Source organism: Salmo salar, chromosome ssa27 (genome assembly GCF_905237065.1).
Source record: "Salmo salar chromosome ssa27, Ssal_v3.1, whole genome shotgun sequence".
NCBI classification, from domain to species: Eukaryota; Metazoa; Chordata; class Actinopteri; order Salmoniformes; family Salmonidae; genus Salmo; species Salmo salar.
In genome coordinates, this window is record NC_059468.1 from 30,168,685 (window position 1) to 30,186,318 (window position 17,634).

The 17,634-nt window shown below is 43.0% G+C and overlaps 4 protein-coding genes across 5 annotated transcripts; 2 read left to right on the plus strand and 2 right to left on the minus strand.

The window, feature by feature from the left end:
• The first annotated feature begins 908 nt into the window (after nt 1-908).
• Nucleotides 909-7,737, plus strand: LOC106588917 (cation channel sperm-associated protein 4). The gene is made up of 9 exons (XM_014178464.2): nt 909-1,041; nt 1,337-1,438; nt 1,655-1,752; nt 2,238-2,367; nt 2,706-2,842; nt 4,664-4,826; nt 6,505-6,719; nt 7,090-7,252; nt 7,396-7,737. The coding sequence occupies exons 1-9, from the start codon at nt 937-939 to the stop codon at nt 7,564-7,566; spliced, it is 1,284 nt and encodes a 427-aa protein (XP_014033939.2). The 5' UTR covers nt 909-936; the 3' UTR covers nt 7,567-7,737.
• A 96-nt stretch (nt 7,738-7,833) lies between these two features.
• Nucleotides 7,834-10,555, minus strand: LOC106588918 (GATA zinc finger domain-containing protein 1). The gene is made up of 5 exons (XM_014178465.2): nt 10,106-10,555; nt 9,333-9,455; nt 9,178-9,237; nt 8,862-9,045; nt 7,834-8,545 (listed from the first exon to the last, which is right to left on the minus strand). Exons 1-5 carry the CDS (start codon nt 10,283-10,285, stop codon nt 8,355-8,357), a joined length of 738 nt encoding a protein of 245 aa, XP_014033940.1. The 5' UTR covers nt 10,286-10,555; the 3' UTR covers nt 7,834-8,354.
• Nucleotides 10,556-10,579: 24 nt separating this feature from the next.
• LOC106588921 (chromatin accessibility complex protein 1) lies at nt 10,580-13,685 on the plus strand. Its single transcript, XM_014178468.2, has 3 exons — nt 10,580-11,005; nt 11,369-11,495; nt 11,597-13,685. The coding sequence occupies exons 1-3, from the start codon at nt 10,853-10,855 to the stop codon at nt 11,674-11,676; spliced, it is 360 nt and encodes a 119-aa protein (XP_014033943.1). The 5' UTR covers nt 10,580-10,852; the 3' UTR covers nt 11,677-13,685.
• Nucleotides 12,953-16,414, minus strand: si:ch211-57n23.1 (uncharacterized). Of its 2 annotated transcripts, none has more exons than XM_014178466.2 (3): nt 16,273-16,414; nt 14,872-15,489; nt 12,953-13,373 (listed from the first exon to the last, which is right to left on the minus strand). In XM_014178466.2, exons 2-3 carry the CDS (start codon nt 15,417-15,419, stop codon nt 13,232-13,234), a joined length of 690 nt encoding a protein of 229 aa, XP_014033941.1. In that variant the 5' UTR covers nt 15,420-15,489; nt 16,273-16,414; the 3' UTR covers nt 12,953-13,231. The 2 variants fall into 2 exon arrangements, with proteins under 2 accessions (XP_014033941.1, XP_014033942.1); XM_014178467.2 differs by having other exon boundaries at nt 16,226-16,350.
• Nucleotides 16,415-17,634: the final 1,220 nt, after the last annotated feature.

A 17,634-nucleotide genomic window follows, 5' to 3' on the forward strand; every position in this document is an offset into this window, starting at 1 on the left:
TATACAAACGTTTAATTTGTTTAATAGCTAGATCGCTGTTTCCCTAAATAAGCTACTGTAAACTCCCTGTGATAAATATTGCCACCCAGTGGTGGAAACACATTGTGACACGTGTCTGCGGAATTAGAGCATAGAATGGACGGAACGCCACTTCACTTCACCTGTTGCACCATCATGACGTCTATCTCCTGGAACGAGACCTTTTTGGTCAAAGATTCCTCAACATTCTTCATAATATTTTCAACGGGGCTGGTGAGACAAAAGCGGTAACGGGGTATAGCTTCTATGGCATTTACCTGAAAAATGAGTTGAAGGGAGAAGGCGCGAAAAGATGGATTATAGGAAACGCTTGATGATCCTCCAGGTAGGCCTAGACGCTAGGCCTAGACGCACCATGTCCTCTATATGCTCTCTTTGTACACTTATTCAAGTGTATTAACTGCTTTGAAATTGCCCATATAATTGAACAACTTTTACAAAAGACTAACATGTTTTTGGGGCATCCAATTAACATTTCTTCCGATGCAGCGGGCGTCGGAGAGCACCGGGAGGAGGTGGTCCGTGCTAGAGCGAGATGAGGAGCCTGAGATGATCAACATCAGAGACATCACCCAGCAAAAGGTGTAGGCTTTATTTATACTGTTGGGCTTTCACAGGTATGATTACTTATATAGTGAGTAATGAGTGGGTTAAAATAGAGAGGTATAAAAAAAAAAAACAAAATCAGAGTTCTTTCACAGAGAAATCACACTACTCAGTTTTTTCAAACTATTTTCATACAGATCTTCATCACTGATACTGGTACCTGGGGAGATTATTCAATTATTTTCACCTGTCCAGGAGACAGTTGGTTAATCTAGATGAATACCAATAATGACCTCTCACTATACCCTATAGGATGACTCAGACACTGAGGACTATGTCTCCCAGGTGCTCATGGGTGCGCTGCTGGAGAACTTCCTGTTCAAATTACTCATCATCGTCATGATTGTCAGCAACTGCATCATTATGGCCTTGCAAACCGATGCTATCATTGCCAAGGTAAGTTATGGTCACTGAGGACACCTTGTTGTATGGTGGTATTGAACATTTTGTGTTGTGGATATGTGGTGGTGTAGAGATGTTATATGATGTACTGTTTTATCTGTTGTTTTATATGTAATGTGGATGCTTTGGTGTGTTTGGACCCCAGGAAGAGTAGCTAATGGGGATCCTTAAAAAATGCTAAATATAAAGAGGTATTGTAGGCCTACTTTCAAACTGAAAGCTCATTTTCTATGACAAGTCAACAGATAACAATTCACTGAAATGCAATGGTATGATTTGTTCATTGTAGAAGTATGACATTGCGTTCAGCGTCTGTGAGCATATTATCCTCACCGTTTTCATCTGGGAGATCCTGGTCAAGTGGTACTACGGCTTCAACATCTTCTGGAAGGTAGCGTCTGGTCAGGAGATTGATTTCACACAACCTATTACTTACTGTGGCCTTCTCAGAGACCATTGTGGTGTCATTCTTCTCTCTCTCTCTCTCTCTCTCTCTCTCTCTCTCTCTCTCTCTCTCTCTCTCTCTCTCTCTCTCTCTCTCTCTCTCTCTCTCTCTCTCTCTCTCTCTCTCTCTCTCTCTGTCTGTGTCTCGTTTTTGGTGTTTCAGAATGGCTGGAATGTCCTGGACTGTTTGGTCACTCTGGCTCTGATGCTTGGACCCCTGATCTTTCCCCAGGGTGGGGACAGTTTGCTAAAGGTCATCAGGTGAAGGAGTACCCCTCATACTCCGCAGAAACGCATTAGTGGAAACGTAGGGTGAAACGTAGGGTGTCAGGGCAGGTCTGGTTGTAACTAGATATGTTTGAGTTGTGTCGGGGACAATTTTACCCTTTTAGCTAACCCCAACCCTTTTTCTAATCTTAACCTAATTCTCCTAACCTGCCACGATAATTCTCCTAACCTGCTACGTTAGTTCTCCTAACCTGCCAAGTTAATTCTCTTAACCTAATTTAGTTTTAGAACAATAGTTTTTTTGTGTGTCAAACATCAACATGAAACATTATTTGTTGTGTAGTTCTTGTTGTGTGCTGCTTTCCCACTGGGCAGACACTTGTTGAATCAACGGGATTTCCACAACATTTCAATGAAATGACATTGAACCAACATGGAATAGATGTTGAATTGACATCTGTGCCCAGTGGGTTGTCACTCCGTGTTGTAATGTGTTATTTATTGTGTGTGTGTTCCAGGGTGTTGAGGGTAATCCGTAGTATCAGGGGTTTTGCCTCCATGCAGGGTATGGCTATGATGGTCACCGTCATTATGCAGTCCATTCCAGACATGGCCAACATCTTCTTCCTCCTCCTCATCATCATGCTTGTAGGTGTTATATCATGTACCAATTCAACCTCTCTCTCTCTCTTTCTAATTCTCTCTCTCTCACGTCATCATCATTGATCTTTAATCCATTACCACTTCTTCACCTCATTCTCGTGACTTTGAATGAGAAAAGAAACATGAGAACAGTCAAACTATGACGCCCCAGTTCTTGCTCGTGTTTATAGTATTTAATATGTTGGTTTGTTACTATGGCCCCAGATGAGTATGTGATGTTTCAAGGAGTGATATGAGACCATATGAATGGATTCTACAACTGCTCAGTTGTCCCCTGTGTTTGTGTCTAATGTCTCTGTTGATTTTCTGTCTGTGTCTGTCAGGTGTTTGCGGTGTTCGGCGTGACCCTGTTCAGTGCTGCTGTCCCATCAGCCTTTGGGGACCTGTTTTCGGCCCTCTACACCCTCTTCATCTGCATCACCCAGGACGGATGGATGGACATCTACAGGGAGTTTAAGGCGTAAGTGACACAAGGCCCTACATTTCCCCTCATCCAGTTCATACAGTATGTCCTTGGATAAAGATTTTGAAAAGCAAGAGGAGATCATTTTATTAGTCTAATGCAGGTTAGCGTTTTTCATCATGAATCTTGTCTCCTATTGCCCTGGAAGAGGTGGTCTTCACTAATATCCCTTAAACAATGTAAATTACGCTTTGGTCCTATTATTGCTCACACAGTTTCTATTTGGTGCAAAATTTAAAAACAATGTAACTTGGAATCAAAATGTCATGCCCATACCCAGCTCTGAAAACATCCAATGTTGGGATGTTTAAATTATCTCGGCTCCCGAAAGGACTGATCTCTATTATACACTGAACAAAAATATAAACTCTATGTAAAGTGATGATCCCATGTTTCATGAACTGAAATAAAAGATCCCAGAAATGTTCCATACACACAAAAGCTCATTTGTTTACATCCCTGTTAGTGAACATTTCTCCTTTGCCATCCATCCACCTCACAAGTGTGGTATATCAAGAAGCTGATTAAACAGCATGATCATTACACAGGTTCACCTTGTACTGGGGACAATAATAGGCCACTCTAAAATGTGCAATTTTGTCACACAACACAATGGCACAGATGTCTCAAGTTTTGAGGGAGCGTGCAATTGGCATGCTGACTGAAGGAATGTCCACCTGAGCTGTTGGCAGAAAATTAAATGTTCACTTCTCTACCATAAGCCGCTTTAGATAATTTGGCAGTACTTTCAACTGGCCTCACAACTTCAGACCACGTATATGGCGTTGTGTGGGCGAGCGGTTTGCTGATGTCAACCTTGTGAACAGAGTGCCACATGGTGGCGGTGGGGTTATGGTATGGGCAGGCATAAGAATTGCATTTTGTAATCTAATATCTTTGTATAAGGCTCGTGAATAGGGACTGAGGGGAATGGGTTGGAGTTATCTTTGTATTCATTTATCTTAAAAGTTGTTCACAAAAAACGAATTTTGTTCTGGAGGCAGCTCTGCCGTGTTCACTAGCTAGCACAGCCAGCTTTAAACCTACCCTCAACCATACTGCCGACCCTAATGCCTAACCTTAAATTAAGATTTACATTTACATTTAAGTCATTTAGCAGACGCTCTTATCCAGAGCGACTTACAAATTGGTGCATTCACCTTATGATATCCAGTGGAACAACCACTTTACAATAGTGCATCTAAATCTTTTAAGGGGGGGGGGGTAGAAGGATTACTTTATCCTATCCTAGGTATTCCTTAAAGAGGTGGGGTTTCAGGTGTCTCCGGAAGGTGGTGATTGACTCCGCTGTCCTGGCGTCGTGAGGGAGCTTGTTCCACCATTGGGGTGCCAGAGCAGCGAACAGTTTTGACTGGGCTGAGCGGGAACTGTGCTTCCTCAGAGGTAGGGGGGCGAGCAGGCCAGTGGTGGATGAACGGAGTGCCCTTGTTTGGGTGTAGGGCCTGATCAGAGCCTGAAGGTATGGAGGTGCCGTTCCCTTCACAGCTCCGTAGGCAATCACCATGGTCTTGTAGTGGATGCGAGCTTCCGAAGATGGGAAAGATCAAGAAGTGTTTGATACATTTTTACAATATAGCACATTTTTACTGTGCCGATATCAAAACGGAAATCACTCAGTTCTACCTCCAGGACAAGACTCATGACAATTAACGTCAACCTGCTAATTGTAGTCAAATGGGGCTTAACATTTTGCAGTAGAGTGAAAAAGCTTATGTGAAAATGCCTACATATTGTACACATAGTTCTATGTATTTTCTCCTTATGTGGTAAGTGTTGTCCTTTCTCTCTGCACTGTAGTGATGAGGGGCTGATGTACGGAGCTTCTCTCTACTTTTTCATCTTCATCACTGGCGGAGCCTTCATCTTCGCCAACCTTCTCGTTGCCGTGGTAACCACCAACCTTGAGATCTCCATGCCCGACTACGACGATAAGAATTCGAACGAGTGTTCGCCGGCGGCGGTTAGTCTGTCACTCTTTCCCTTTTCACATTTAGTGTTTGTCACGTAGTGTTATTTAAATCAAGGCACTGTCTGTAACTTCTTCTTGACCCTCATAAATGTGTATTGTTGATCAAATAAAATAAAATGTTATTTGTCACAGGGCCGAATACAACAGGTGTAGACCTTACCGTGAAATTCTTACTTACAAGCACTTAACCAACAATGCAGTTAAAGAAATAGAGTTAAGAAAATATTTACTAAATAAAGTAAAGTGAAAAAAAATACTAAAATTCAATAAAATGTAAAAGTAACAAGAAAATTACATAACAATAATGAGGCTATATACAGCGGGTACAGGTACCCAGGGGTACAAGTTAGTCGAGGTAATTTGAAAAGTGACTTCATAGATAATAAACAGTGAGTGGGGGGGTAAATGTAAATAGTCCAGGTGGCCATTTGATTGATTGTTCAGCAGTCTTATGTCTTGGGGGTAGAAGCTGTTAAGGAGCCTTTTGGTCCTAGACTTGGCACTCCTGTACCGCTTGCCGTGAGTTAACAGCCTATGACTTGGGGGACTGGAGTCTGACCATTTTTTAGGCCTTCCTCTGACACCGCCTAGTAAATAGGCCCTGGATGTCAAGAAGCTTGGCCCCAGTGATGTACAGGGCCGTACACACTGCCCTCTGTAGCGCCTCACGGTCAGATGCCGAGCAGTTGTCATACCAGGCGGTGATGCAACCGGTCAGGATGCTCTCAATGGTGCAGCTGTAGAACTTTTTGAGGATCTGGGGACCCATGCCAAATCTTTTCAGTCTCCTGAGGGGGAAAAGGTGTTGTTGTGCCCTCTTCACGACTGTCTTGGTGTGTTTGGACCATGATAGTTTCTTAGTGATGTGGACGCCAAGAAACTTGAAGCTTGCAACCCGCTCCACTACAGCCCCGTCAATGTTAATGGCAGCCTGTTCGGTCCTCCTTTTCCTATAGTCCACTTTCAGCTCCTTTGTCTTGCTTACATTGAGGGAGAGGTTGTTGTCCTGGCACCACACTGCCAGGTCTCTGACCACCTCCCTATAGGCTGTTTCATCGTTGTTGGTGATCAGGACTACCACTGTTGTCTCATCAGCAAACTTAATGATGGTGTTGGAGTTGTGCTTGGCAGAGCAGTCGTGGGTGAACAGGAAGCACAGGAGGGGACTAAGCACGCACCCCGGAGGGGCTCCAGTGTTGAGGATCAGCATGGCAAATGTGTTGTTGCCTACCCTTACCACTTCGGGGTGGCCCGTCAGGAAGTCCAGGGTCCAGTTGCAGAGGGAGGTGTTTAGTCCCAGGGTCCTTAGCTTAGTGATGAGTTTTGTGGTAACTATGGTGTTGAACGCTGAGCTCTAGTGAATGAACAGCGTTGTCACATAGGTGTTCCTTTTATCCAGGTGGGAAAGGGCAGTGTGGAGTGCAATAGAGAATGCGTCATCTGTGGATCTGTTGGGGTGGTATGCGAATTGGAGTGGGTCTAAGGTTTCCAACATGATGGTGTTGATATGAGCCATGACCAGCCTTTCAAAGGGGGTGGGTATGCGTAATGAGTTATATACAGATTATTACAAGCTAGCTGCCTTTCAAAATCATCAATACGACCACTGCTCTTTCGTAGTTCCCTGTGTATATAGTCCTCTCTCCTCAACCCGTCCCCTCTCACACAGCTGATTCCAGAGGACACGGGAGGCTTGGCGGACCAGAACACCATCCACGTGGAGGAGGTGGTGACCAAGTCCAACATGACCCGGCGCCAGAAGCCCTGGACGGCGAGCTGTCTAGAGAACCTGACCATGGACACCTTCGAAGAGCTGGTCCTTGTCATGGCTGCTATGCAGAAGAACATGGCTGCCTACAGGGAGATAAGACAAGAGCTGGACAGGTAGGGTAACGGAAGTCTCTGTTCTAGCTAGAAGCTATTGAAGCCACTATACATTTTTTCATCGTCCATCACAGTAACTGATGTACGTTTCCAATTGGCTCATTCATCCCCCTCCTCTCCCTGTAACTATTCCCCAGGTCGTTGATGTAAATTATGTGTTCTCAGTCAATTTACCTGGTAAAATAAGAGTTCCATAAAGTAATTGTGATACCAAGAAATTGTTTTTCAATCTCTATTTTTCTGATTTCAATTAGACCATTTTTTCTCCCTTATAAGTAAAGATGGTGTCTTTAATGAAAAAAAATATTGTCTTTGTACAGTGGATGTACTGTAGGTATATGTCCGACCACGGGTATGTGTTTATCCACAGTATAGTGGAGGAGGTGCACAGCCTGTCGTTCAATGTAAAGCAAGAGCAGGAGGTGATGATGAGGAACCATATGGCTGCGACCCTCCAGGACAACCTATTGAATAATGATATCGCCACAGGCCGCACCGGAGACATACTGTCCACCCTCATCACCCTGGAGAAGGTAGGAAGGCAGTGGACATGGCACCCTATGTAGTGCACTCATTTTGACCAGAGCTTTATGGGTACACAATAGATTAAATGACTCTTCCTAGAGTTGTCTATAAGCTTACATTCACTATTCTGTTACGTGTCTCTGTGTTTCAGGCTCATGTCATAGACTCGAACACAGCATCTGCTCACCTGTTCCAGAAGGGAAACATGCATCACGCAGCCATGAGGCTGTCCATGGACAGCCAGATGTACTACCAGTCTACTTCTACACATATGAATGCAGGACACAGTAACACTCCCAGCACACACCACAACACAGGCTGAACATACTTTTAACAGGAATTTCTTCATGTCCCCAATCATTTGGCTTTACTGATTAGCTTGAATGGTCTCAAAGATAATGATAGATCACATGGCTAAATCAGACTCAGGCTTGCTGCACACATTTCCACATGCAGATCAACATTGACCATGTAATGTGACATCAAAGAAGATTTAGTTTCTTGATAAAAAAGGACTGACTGAGGTAAATGATCAAAGGTTTCAAAGTATCTAAAAATATATACCAAAAGGGATAGAACTTGGAGTCTATTAACAGCATCTTTATAAATACTTTTATTTTTAGGTATAATATAACACTTCACATGTATTGCACAGATGTCTAAATAAAAATGATATGTTTGAAAAACATTCTAGTACAAAGCTTATGAAAAAGGTATTTTCCACATTTATTACCGAATACAAAATCAATCCCATGTCTGACTGTCACCTCAGGATGATCATTTCATGGGTCCGTCCCTGTACTGTTGGAAGGGTTTGACTTAAAAGGGTTTGTAAACGTCGAATTAAACACTTTCCATATTCAGACTATAATAATTATTATGTGGGTGTTTATTTGTCCCATTTCATACATGTACAAGTGTGTATTAATACACGTGTGAATTGGAAATGTGTTTTTTTGCATGTCCCAACTCACCCTGAACCACTCAGAGAGTGGGTCATGGCCGGGGTCTGCCATTATCAACAGCGACCCTGGAGCAATTTGGGTCAAGTACCTTGTTCTAGCAAACTAGCAGACAAAGTTAATATCTTCATGTTAAATGGCCCAGCGGCTAATTGCTGTTGCCAAATGATTCTTTGATAGCGATAGCCGGCGTGGGTCCAATATGGGTCCAGATGTAGCCCTTCTCTGGACGGATAGGAATGGTGGGGTACGGGCAGCTCCTGGACTTGAAGTACTCCGAGGGGGCGTGGCACACAAACTCCAAGTACTCCATCTTCCTGGGCAGATCCTCCTCTGGACCTATAGACACAATCAGAAAATCAGTAATGGAAACAAGTACTCCATCTTCCTGGGCAGGTCCTCCTCTGGACCTATAGACACAATCAGAAAATCAGTAATGGAAACAAGTACTCCATCTTCCTGGGCAGATCCTCCTCTAAGACACAATCAGAAAATCAGTCATGGAAACATGATCAGCTAGTAGTGGTCTTTGAGTCTACTGTGACATTACTCCCATATACACAATGTTCAAAAAGAGACATAACTTTTATTTCTGTGTGCTCAAATGTAACTTTAAAAAATGTGAGATAAATACTTAGATTCAATCATCACTCACCAACAATGTAAGTGGCTGGATCAAACAGGTCCTTAGGACTGGCCTGGGTTGGTATTAACCAAGTCAACGCTGCACTCTTCTCACAGTACTGGTCCTGGATGAAACCTCTGATCTGTGCATAGTACGGCCTCCCATCATCCTCGTCTGTCACTTTGATGACGTCTCCCATCTGATAATACACACCCTGCACAATGACACACGAAGGCAGAAAGGTTGCTGACAGCTATCCATATCTGTGGCATACATTATACAACAGATATGTTTGTTATGTTTGCTAACATATTGTACAGAAAGGATTTATAAAAAGTAAACATACCTTATAAAAGACTGATTCTGATGTGATGATTGTGGAAACAGATTCTGGTGCTTTGATTGGCTGTGGGGGGGAGGATCACAGATTTGACCACCTGTGACTTCTGACAATCCAACAAAAAGAGAGTTCCTGTGTATTTCAACTAATAATATACTTACATTTTTTAGTTTGAATATGTGTCTTCTGCCTTTTCCTTTGGTAGACACCTTTTTCTCAGAGGCAGGGGCTTTGTACTTGGTGCTCCTCAACCGTGCTGATCTCCTGTGGATCTCTTGTTTAGACTGTGGGCAAGATGTGTCTATCAGGGTGACAATGTGTAAACATGCATGTATTGTTTTCTGTTTTGTCTTGTAAATTTAAGAGTATGGAGTTACAGTCACTATGGGGAGCACAGTACAGTACTTTATAGTGCAGGCCTATGTACACTGAGTGCACAAAACATTAGGAACACCTTCCTAATATTGAGATGCACCCCCTTTTGCCCTCAGAACAGCCTGAATTCATCGGGGCATGGACTCTACAAGTTGTCGAAAGCGTTCCACAGGGATGCTGGCCATGTTGACTCCAATACCTCCCACAGTTGTGTCAGGTTGGCTGGACCATTCTTGATGCACATGAGAAACTGTTGATCGTGAAAAACCTAGCAGCGTTGCAGCTCGACACAACCTAGTTCCATACCCCGTTCAAAGGCACTTAACACTTTAGTCTTGCCCATTCACCCTCGGAATGACACACATACACAACCCATGTCTCACGGCTTAAAAATATGTATTTAACCTGTCATCCCCTTCATCTACACCGATTGAAGTGGATTTAACAGGTGACATCATCAATAAGGAATCAGCGTTCACCTGGATTCACTTGGTATGGAAAGAGTAGGTGTTCCTAATGTTTTGTCCACTTAGTGTATGTGCTCAAAACGACAAACAACCTGCTTGCCCCCGCCATTATTCTGTAGTGTGTTGGAGGACACCGAGGGTCCAGATGCTCCACTGCTGGTGCTCTTCCCCGTGCAGTTATTGCACAGGATCTCTCCTTGGTTTCCCTTTTTCCACATAGACGATGAGTTTGTTTTGCAGACAGCGCAACATGGTTTCAAACCCAGAGGCATCTTGAAAGTGTTGGCCAGCGAAATGATGAATGTAGAAGCTAGCTAGCTATTTAGCTAACTGCTTTCTGGCTAACAACATCAGCAACAACAAAAAAGAGCAACTCGTCCGCTCGCGCAGACAAACAGATACAGAATGCAAATCAAATAACACCAGCAATAATCGAAAGCTATGTTTAAAGGAACAACACAGATAACCTGTCCATAAAATGTATTTTCCTTCTTTCAGATAGCTAGTGACGTGTTGGAGCACTTAGCAAAGTGTAACGTTATTGCGCCTCCTACTGTGATGGAGTGTATCGGCAGCCTTATATTTATCTAGCAGGCAGGCTTATAAACGCTTAGCTACTTCTTTGTAAAAAAATCAAGCAAAAAAAACCGATAATATTGTCTGAAACAGAAGTACATTCGGTAGCTAGCTACCTTAGTTTGGGTGTGAGAGAAAAAAAAACATCCAAGCAAGCTTACTACGTCACTGATCTAAAAGTAGCGGGAAACTTCCACTCCTCGCAACTGTATAGCAACCGTTGCTACCAGTACCACTGAAGAAACGTCCTTATCCATGTAAACATGTCTGGAGACAACGCGGAAGACAAAGTTCATCATGCATCTAACAGCAAAGGCATCTCTCTTCCAATGACTCGCGTGAAACTGATCATGAAAAGTTCTCCCGACGTCTCAAGCATCAACCAAGAGGCTCTTCTCATCACCACCAAAGCAACAGTACGTTGAGTTTAGTTTACTGGCGTAGTTATGCTAGCTAGCCAATAGCTAGGCCTGCTAGCTAGTTTTGCAGTGAGGCATTTTCATATAGGCAGTAGTAGCTAGCTACTTCCATTAGTTCAAGCTCGTGAAGAAGGTAGCTAACGTTAGCTAGCTAACCCTGAATGGCTGTAACAGTTAGCCAGCTAGCCCTGCACTGACATGGCTGTAGAGCCTCAACCAAAATAGGATGTAAATAGGATGTACTTTACATCCATCAGAGCCTTGTAAATAGAAGACTGGCCTCCACTATAGTGTCACTGTTAATAAATGGGAACTGTCCTATGTAATAACAATTTAATTCATAACACTCGTGTCTTGTAGGAACTGTTCGTTCAGTACTTGGCTCTGTCCTCGTTCAACAATGGATCGGGTAAAGACAATAAGACACTCTTGTACAGTGATCTGGCCAATACTGTTGCGGGAACAGAGACTTTTCAGTTTCTCACAGGTAAGAACTAGTGTTGCCACCACCACGTGACTTACATTCTCTTCTCTCTGAGCGTACAGTAGATAGTCAATATTGACTATCTGTTCATTATACTGTTGCAGATATCCTACCAAAGAAGATATTCGCTCGAGATTACCTGAAGCTCATAGAGGAAAATCCAATTGAGGAAGCAGACAATTGAAAAGACATGCAACCCTTCAAGCAATAGTGGTTGCTAGCATGGAGTCTGTTGAATCTTTTTTTCTTCAGCTCATTCCTGAAGTAGATTACATCCATACTACTTCCAGGTGATGGCATTGTGTAGGCCTACATCTTCCCTGAGACGTACTAGAGTATATTATGTTTACTACCATTAGTTGCCCAGTCATCCGGATAATGGTTATCCAGTTTGGGGTCAGAAAGAATCAGTATGTGAGTTGACTACAGATAAAGCGTTAAAATCATAATCATATGTTGACCCAGATTCCACCCCCATATTCCCCCCTACAGCAATCACCTGCTGCCGAAGAGAAACGTCCGTGCTTCCTCTGGTTTTGATACCACTCGGTGCAAATAGTGCAAGCTTTCATCTGTTTTGGGCATTATTTTTCTAAACAAGATCTTGAAGCAAAGGTTGAACAAATCAGGTATTCCATACAAGCGATGCAGTTCTCAGGTCAAACCAAATTGACTCATTCGTTGTGTCCTTTTTATAAAGAGGAACCCCAATGTGCAGTCTTTGCTAATGCTGACTATCTACTTTATATGATATACCTTTCATTCATAAACAATGTTGCTAACTAATCTTTAGAGATCTACACATGCAAACCGAATCCTTTTAGCAACGTGACTGAGTATAAAAGACACTTTAGACTTTTGCTGTGTTTAATGTGATATATTTACCATATTACTCAGTTAAAACCATTGGTAGTTTCAGTACTGGGTGGTTGCAGGCAGCACTAATTTAATATCGAATCTCTTATTTCATTTTTTAGTAACAGCTCCTCTCAGATTGTGATGACTTTACGAGGACAGGCATTGCAATATTTAGGTTTATGTGAAGACTGGACAAAAAACCAAATCATCACAAACAGACTTAATGCTACATTTATTAAATCAAAGTGTAAATATGCTACTGTGTGTGGTTGAAAGCTGTAGCGTGTATTGTCTCAAATGGAAAGAATGCACTGAACTTCAACCGCTGTGTATATATTTTCTACAAGTGTTTGTAACAGCAATTTCATCCCATCTAACGATGGAGACTTGCCTTTTGTATGTTTTTGTGTTCCATAGTTTAGTTAATGAAAATAAGATCTTCATGCTATACAGATTAGGTGTCATTCCCTATTTGTGTTGCATTATTGTTTTCACCTTGTTGCAACAAAGCATTTACATATAAATGTTACAATTTTATACCACAAAATATAAGTGTCACACAGTTTTACTTCAATAAATAACATCTCTTTATGGAACAGGTGTGCATGCTGAGTATAAAAATAGATTTTATTTCCATCAAAATCTCCTTGATGCTGTAGGCTTTGCATGCAGTTTGGGTTTCAGATAGGATTAAAATACACCTAATAGGAATGTGACTACGGAGGAATAAAATACCTAGTTCATATACAGAGAAAGTGCACCTCATGCTTTGTAAAGGTTTTTTTAAACCCTGAGTTTGCATGCATTGTTAGTGGGATATATTACATGATGGTACAGTTCATTCAAAAGCTGACAAAAAAATAGCCTGAAGAACACATCATTCACTGTGCCATTAGTTTGTCAAGTCGGAGTTGCATGATGTGTAAAGACTTCTCTAGGCTGGAGAACTGTTCCTCTAGGAGGGCTGCCACGTTGTCTTTTCCATTGATGGAGTCCTTCGTTTTGGCAATGTGCTCCTTTATACTAGAAACAGACATTTATAAAATCACAAAAGGTTCTCATACACATGAACCTAAAAACAGGTTTCATACATTTTACCATAATGTACTCTGAGCTCCTAAATATTTACATTGACACACTATCAATTACACACACATTAGTATTTACTTGTATATCTTTGTATTTTATGAGTGTGTGACTGTTCTTGTCTATCGGTGTAACAGTGTTTTGTTACTAGTCATGTTTTTGTGTGGACCCCAGGAAGAATAGCTACTGCTTCGGCAAAAGCTAATGGGGATCCGAATCAACAAATACCAGCGAGATTGGTTCAAACTGTATCGTACTAGAAAGAGAAAGTCTGATCTCATTAAATTGCATTGTAATGATTTGTAATGAATCTCATACCAGGAGTTTGGTTCAGCCAGATGTGGGGAGGGCTGAAAAAGTAGAATGTGAAATGATTCACGCGGTGTTTGGACGACTGTTGCCGTTCTGTTCTTAGACCCCTCTACTCAGTAGGACAGGTCCTGACTAGTGGTTGATCATGCATGACTTCATCTGCTAGGAATTCAACAATGCTGGTTGGAGCAGAAAGCACCACATACCCTTCTACATCTGCATTGCTTACTGTTTGGGGTTTTAGGTTGGGTTTCTGTACAGCACTTTGTGACATCGGCTGATGTAAAAAGGGCTTTATAAATACATTTGATTGATCCTTTAGTTCTCTCACTCATTTACATTTACGTCTTACGACTTACAAATTCCCTACACATTATCCTGCTTGCACAAGTCCCTAGAGGAAGTTCACTCAATTCCCTTTGATGAACTAGCTTCTACAATCATTGAATTTCTCAATAGTTTTACTATGCCAATAACAAACAAAATCACTGTGTTAAGAAGGGCATTGATATGAGTGCTTGAGTATTCATTCTTTAGGAGTAAAGCCTAGAGCAAGCCTACCATGCCATCCACAAACAGCAGGTGGAACAAGACTAGGGGCCAACTCAGTGCTGTGGTGCAGTGAGTGAATCTACCCCCTCACCTTGAGAAAGTCCAGTGCTCCGTCCCCTCCCCCTCACCTTGAGAAGGTCCAGTGCTCCGTCCCCTCCCCCTCACCTTGAGAAGGTCCAGTGCTCCGTCCCCTCCCCCTCACCTTGAGAAGGTCCAGTGCTCCGTCCCCTCCCCCTCACCTTGAGAAGGTCCAGTGCTCCGTCCACTCCCCCTCACCTTGAGAAGGTCCAGTGCTCCGTCCCCTCCCCCTCACCTTGAGAAGGTCCAGCGCTCCGTCCACTCCCCTCACCTTGAGAAGGTCCAGTGCTCCGTCCCCTCCCCCTCACCTTGAGAAGGTCCAGTGCTCCGTCCCCTCCCCCTCACCTTGAGAAGGTCCGGTGCTCCGTCCACTCCCCCTCACCTTGAGAAGGTCCAGTGCTCCGTCCCCTCCCCCTCACCTTGAGAAGGTCCAGTGCTCCGTCCCCTCCCCCTCACCTTGAGAAGGTCCAGTGCTCCGTCCACTCCCCCTCACCTTGAGAAGGTCCAGTGCTCCGTCCCCTCCTTCCTCTTCTCCTCCAGTGTGAGGAACACCTTCTGCATGGTCTCCGTCGTCTCTGTCACGTTCAGGTAGTCCGCCCTCACCACCTGCAAGTCCTCCAAGGCCTGCTGTTTAAACGAGGCTGAAGTTCCCCCCTCTACCACCACCTCGCTGGCCAGGGACACCGCCTGCAGGGCCGCCCTATTTTGGAGCACCAGCAGACGAGACTGCTCAAACTCCTCCGGCCCGGCGATGTCGTCCCAGCAGACTGGGGAGGCCGAGGGCAGCCAGAAGCGCTGGGAGCAGTTGACAGGGTTCTCCGGAGTCTCTGTCACAAAAGGGCTGTCGGCGGGGAAGCTGTGGAGTAGATCCTGGAGGTTGAAGGAACCGGAGCCCCACTCCCAGTCTCCCTGCATGGGCTCCCCGGACTCTGGGACGGGCGTGGGTCCCACCTCCGCCCCCACCGGGTACCAGGCACTCTGGAGGCAGCAATAGAGGCAGAGCCAAGCCCAGCTAGTTGTTCCATCCTGGAGCCACTGCATCACGATGTAGCTGGACTATTCTTGTTCCCCAGCAGTGTGTCTATTAGCCTGGCAAGCAAGGCTACTGGGCCTGAGGAGTAATGCAATGGGCATTGTCATTTAGATAGGCCTAATTTGTGCCGTTAGAAATAAACATGGTACCAGTCCAGCAGTGAATCATTCATCCAGGAAAACATGAGCTCATTTCCAAGCCACAGGACTTTTTGTTTTGAACATTACAGTTCACAGTAACTTTTCTGTATTTCTCATATACAATACATGATGTTCTGCAGACAGAGGTTAGTGACTTTAATCCGTTCTTGAACAACGGTCACCTACTTTTTCCTGTGTATTTTCTTCCTGCCAGTAGGGTGGTCTAACAGTAATGTTTGGCATGGTGGCACTAGGGCAGACTGTCTAACCAGTTTTCCATGTTATGTCCGTGCTGCAGGCGACAATATGTGTTTAAAAGTATTTCCCTGGTACTTACAGTACAAATGTAAGCCTACAATGATTTGCAATAATGTTGTGGGACCATCACTGTTAAATACATCTTAATGCAACCACCTGGACATAGGTGACATATAAAAAACTAAATGCAAACACAGTGGGCTACTCCACTGCTTATGTTATGAATAAACAATCATTTAGATATTTGGTTCAAACGAAATTGGGGTGAATCGAATCATTACCGCCAGGCGGTGTAAAACAATCCTAATCGTTCAGCACTGCAATCGGTTCATTGTGCAAACTGTCATAATTTGTCGTATCTTCACGTTTATACAATAGCTTCTCTAAACTGTCAAGCAAAGCAAGAACATACTTACAAATGTAATCAAACGGCGTATTGCAAATGTTTTACTCCAAAGATTACCTTATAGAAGAAAATTCCGGAGACGTACGCAGTTTAGTCCGTCGCTTGTGCAAGTGAAGTCAAATTACACATGGTGAGCTTTTGGAAAGTATGACTCGCTCTCTCCCTCTTTCTCTCTCAGCGGGTTGAACAGTCTGGTGTCAGAGCATTTCGTGTTATTCTGTACGTAAATCCGAGACATAATTTAGTATGATATGTATGTTACATATTCATTTGTAGAAGTCCATCACCCATTTCGTATAATATGTTACGAATTCTAGCTAGGTGGCTAACGTTAGCTAGACTAGGAGTTAGGGTTAAGGTTAGCTAAAATGGTTTGGGTTAGAAGGGTTAGGGTTAGCTAATATGCTATGTAGTTGCAAAGCAGTGAAAAAGTGAGTAGTTGAAAAGTTGCTAATTAACAAAAATTGTCCATGATCCGATTTGAACTCTCAACCTTTGGGTTTCTAGACGTTCGTGTTATAGGCTCACCCACCCTACATTTGTGTTTGCCTTAAGTAACCATACAAACATGAGTATCCCGGATTTACGTTTACTATGTTACGTCTAGTCTATGAGACCAGGCCGAAGAACAAGCAAAGCACCATGAATTTGTCGAATACCAACAGACTGCGATTTTGTAGTGTAATTTTGCTTGTAAAGTGTAATTCGGTTTCTTAAATTGGTACTTTTACTTATCTGGTTTATTAATTATGTGGTACTGACAGCTGTAATTTTAGAAGCCAACTAATACAACAATTACCGAATAATTTGTCCTATAAACATATCTTCTGAAAATTGACTTTCTAATAGTGAAATATATTTTATACGCAGGTTGTGTAGAATACATGGGAAAAAGTCGGCCCCAAATTAAAGTTTGTCCGTTGATTGTATACCGCAAGAGTTCTAAATCAAGCAGTGTCAATATTCCGTAGCATATGTATTTGAGGAAATCGGCAGTCTTTACTCCCATTCTCTTGGGCTTGAACGGCACAATCTAATATAGATGGTGCACATGCAACAGTCGAACCATTTCGAGAGGAAAAAAGAGAAGAAAAAAACACTGCTAGGTGTAGACTACTGTACTTTTGGGGGCAGTAAAAAAACAAAAACAAATAGACTTTATGGCTGAAATAAAAAGTATAGCACCTCATTTAAACAAATACTAAATCATATTAGGATTTATGGACACCATCTGTGTATGTTTAGGGAGTGCTGTTTTGGCAGTAAAATAGAAAAGGCTGCAAGGGGTGTATTTGGAAAAGTCTAGCACTGACGTAAGTAAATAAGAATGGCAAAAACAGCTAAAGATGGACTGTGTCATTTCACTGGGAACATGTGGTTCATGAAGCCAAAAATGTGTCATACTAAATGATTAACTTG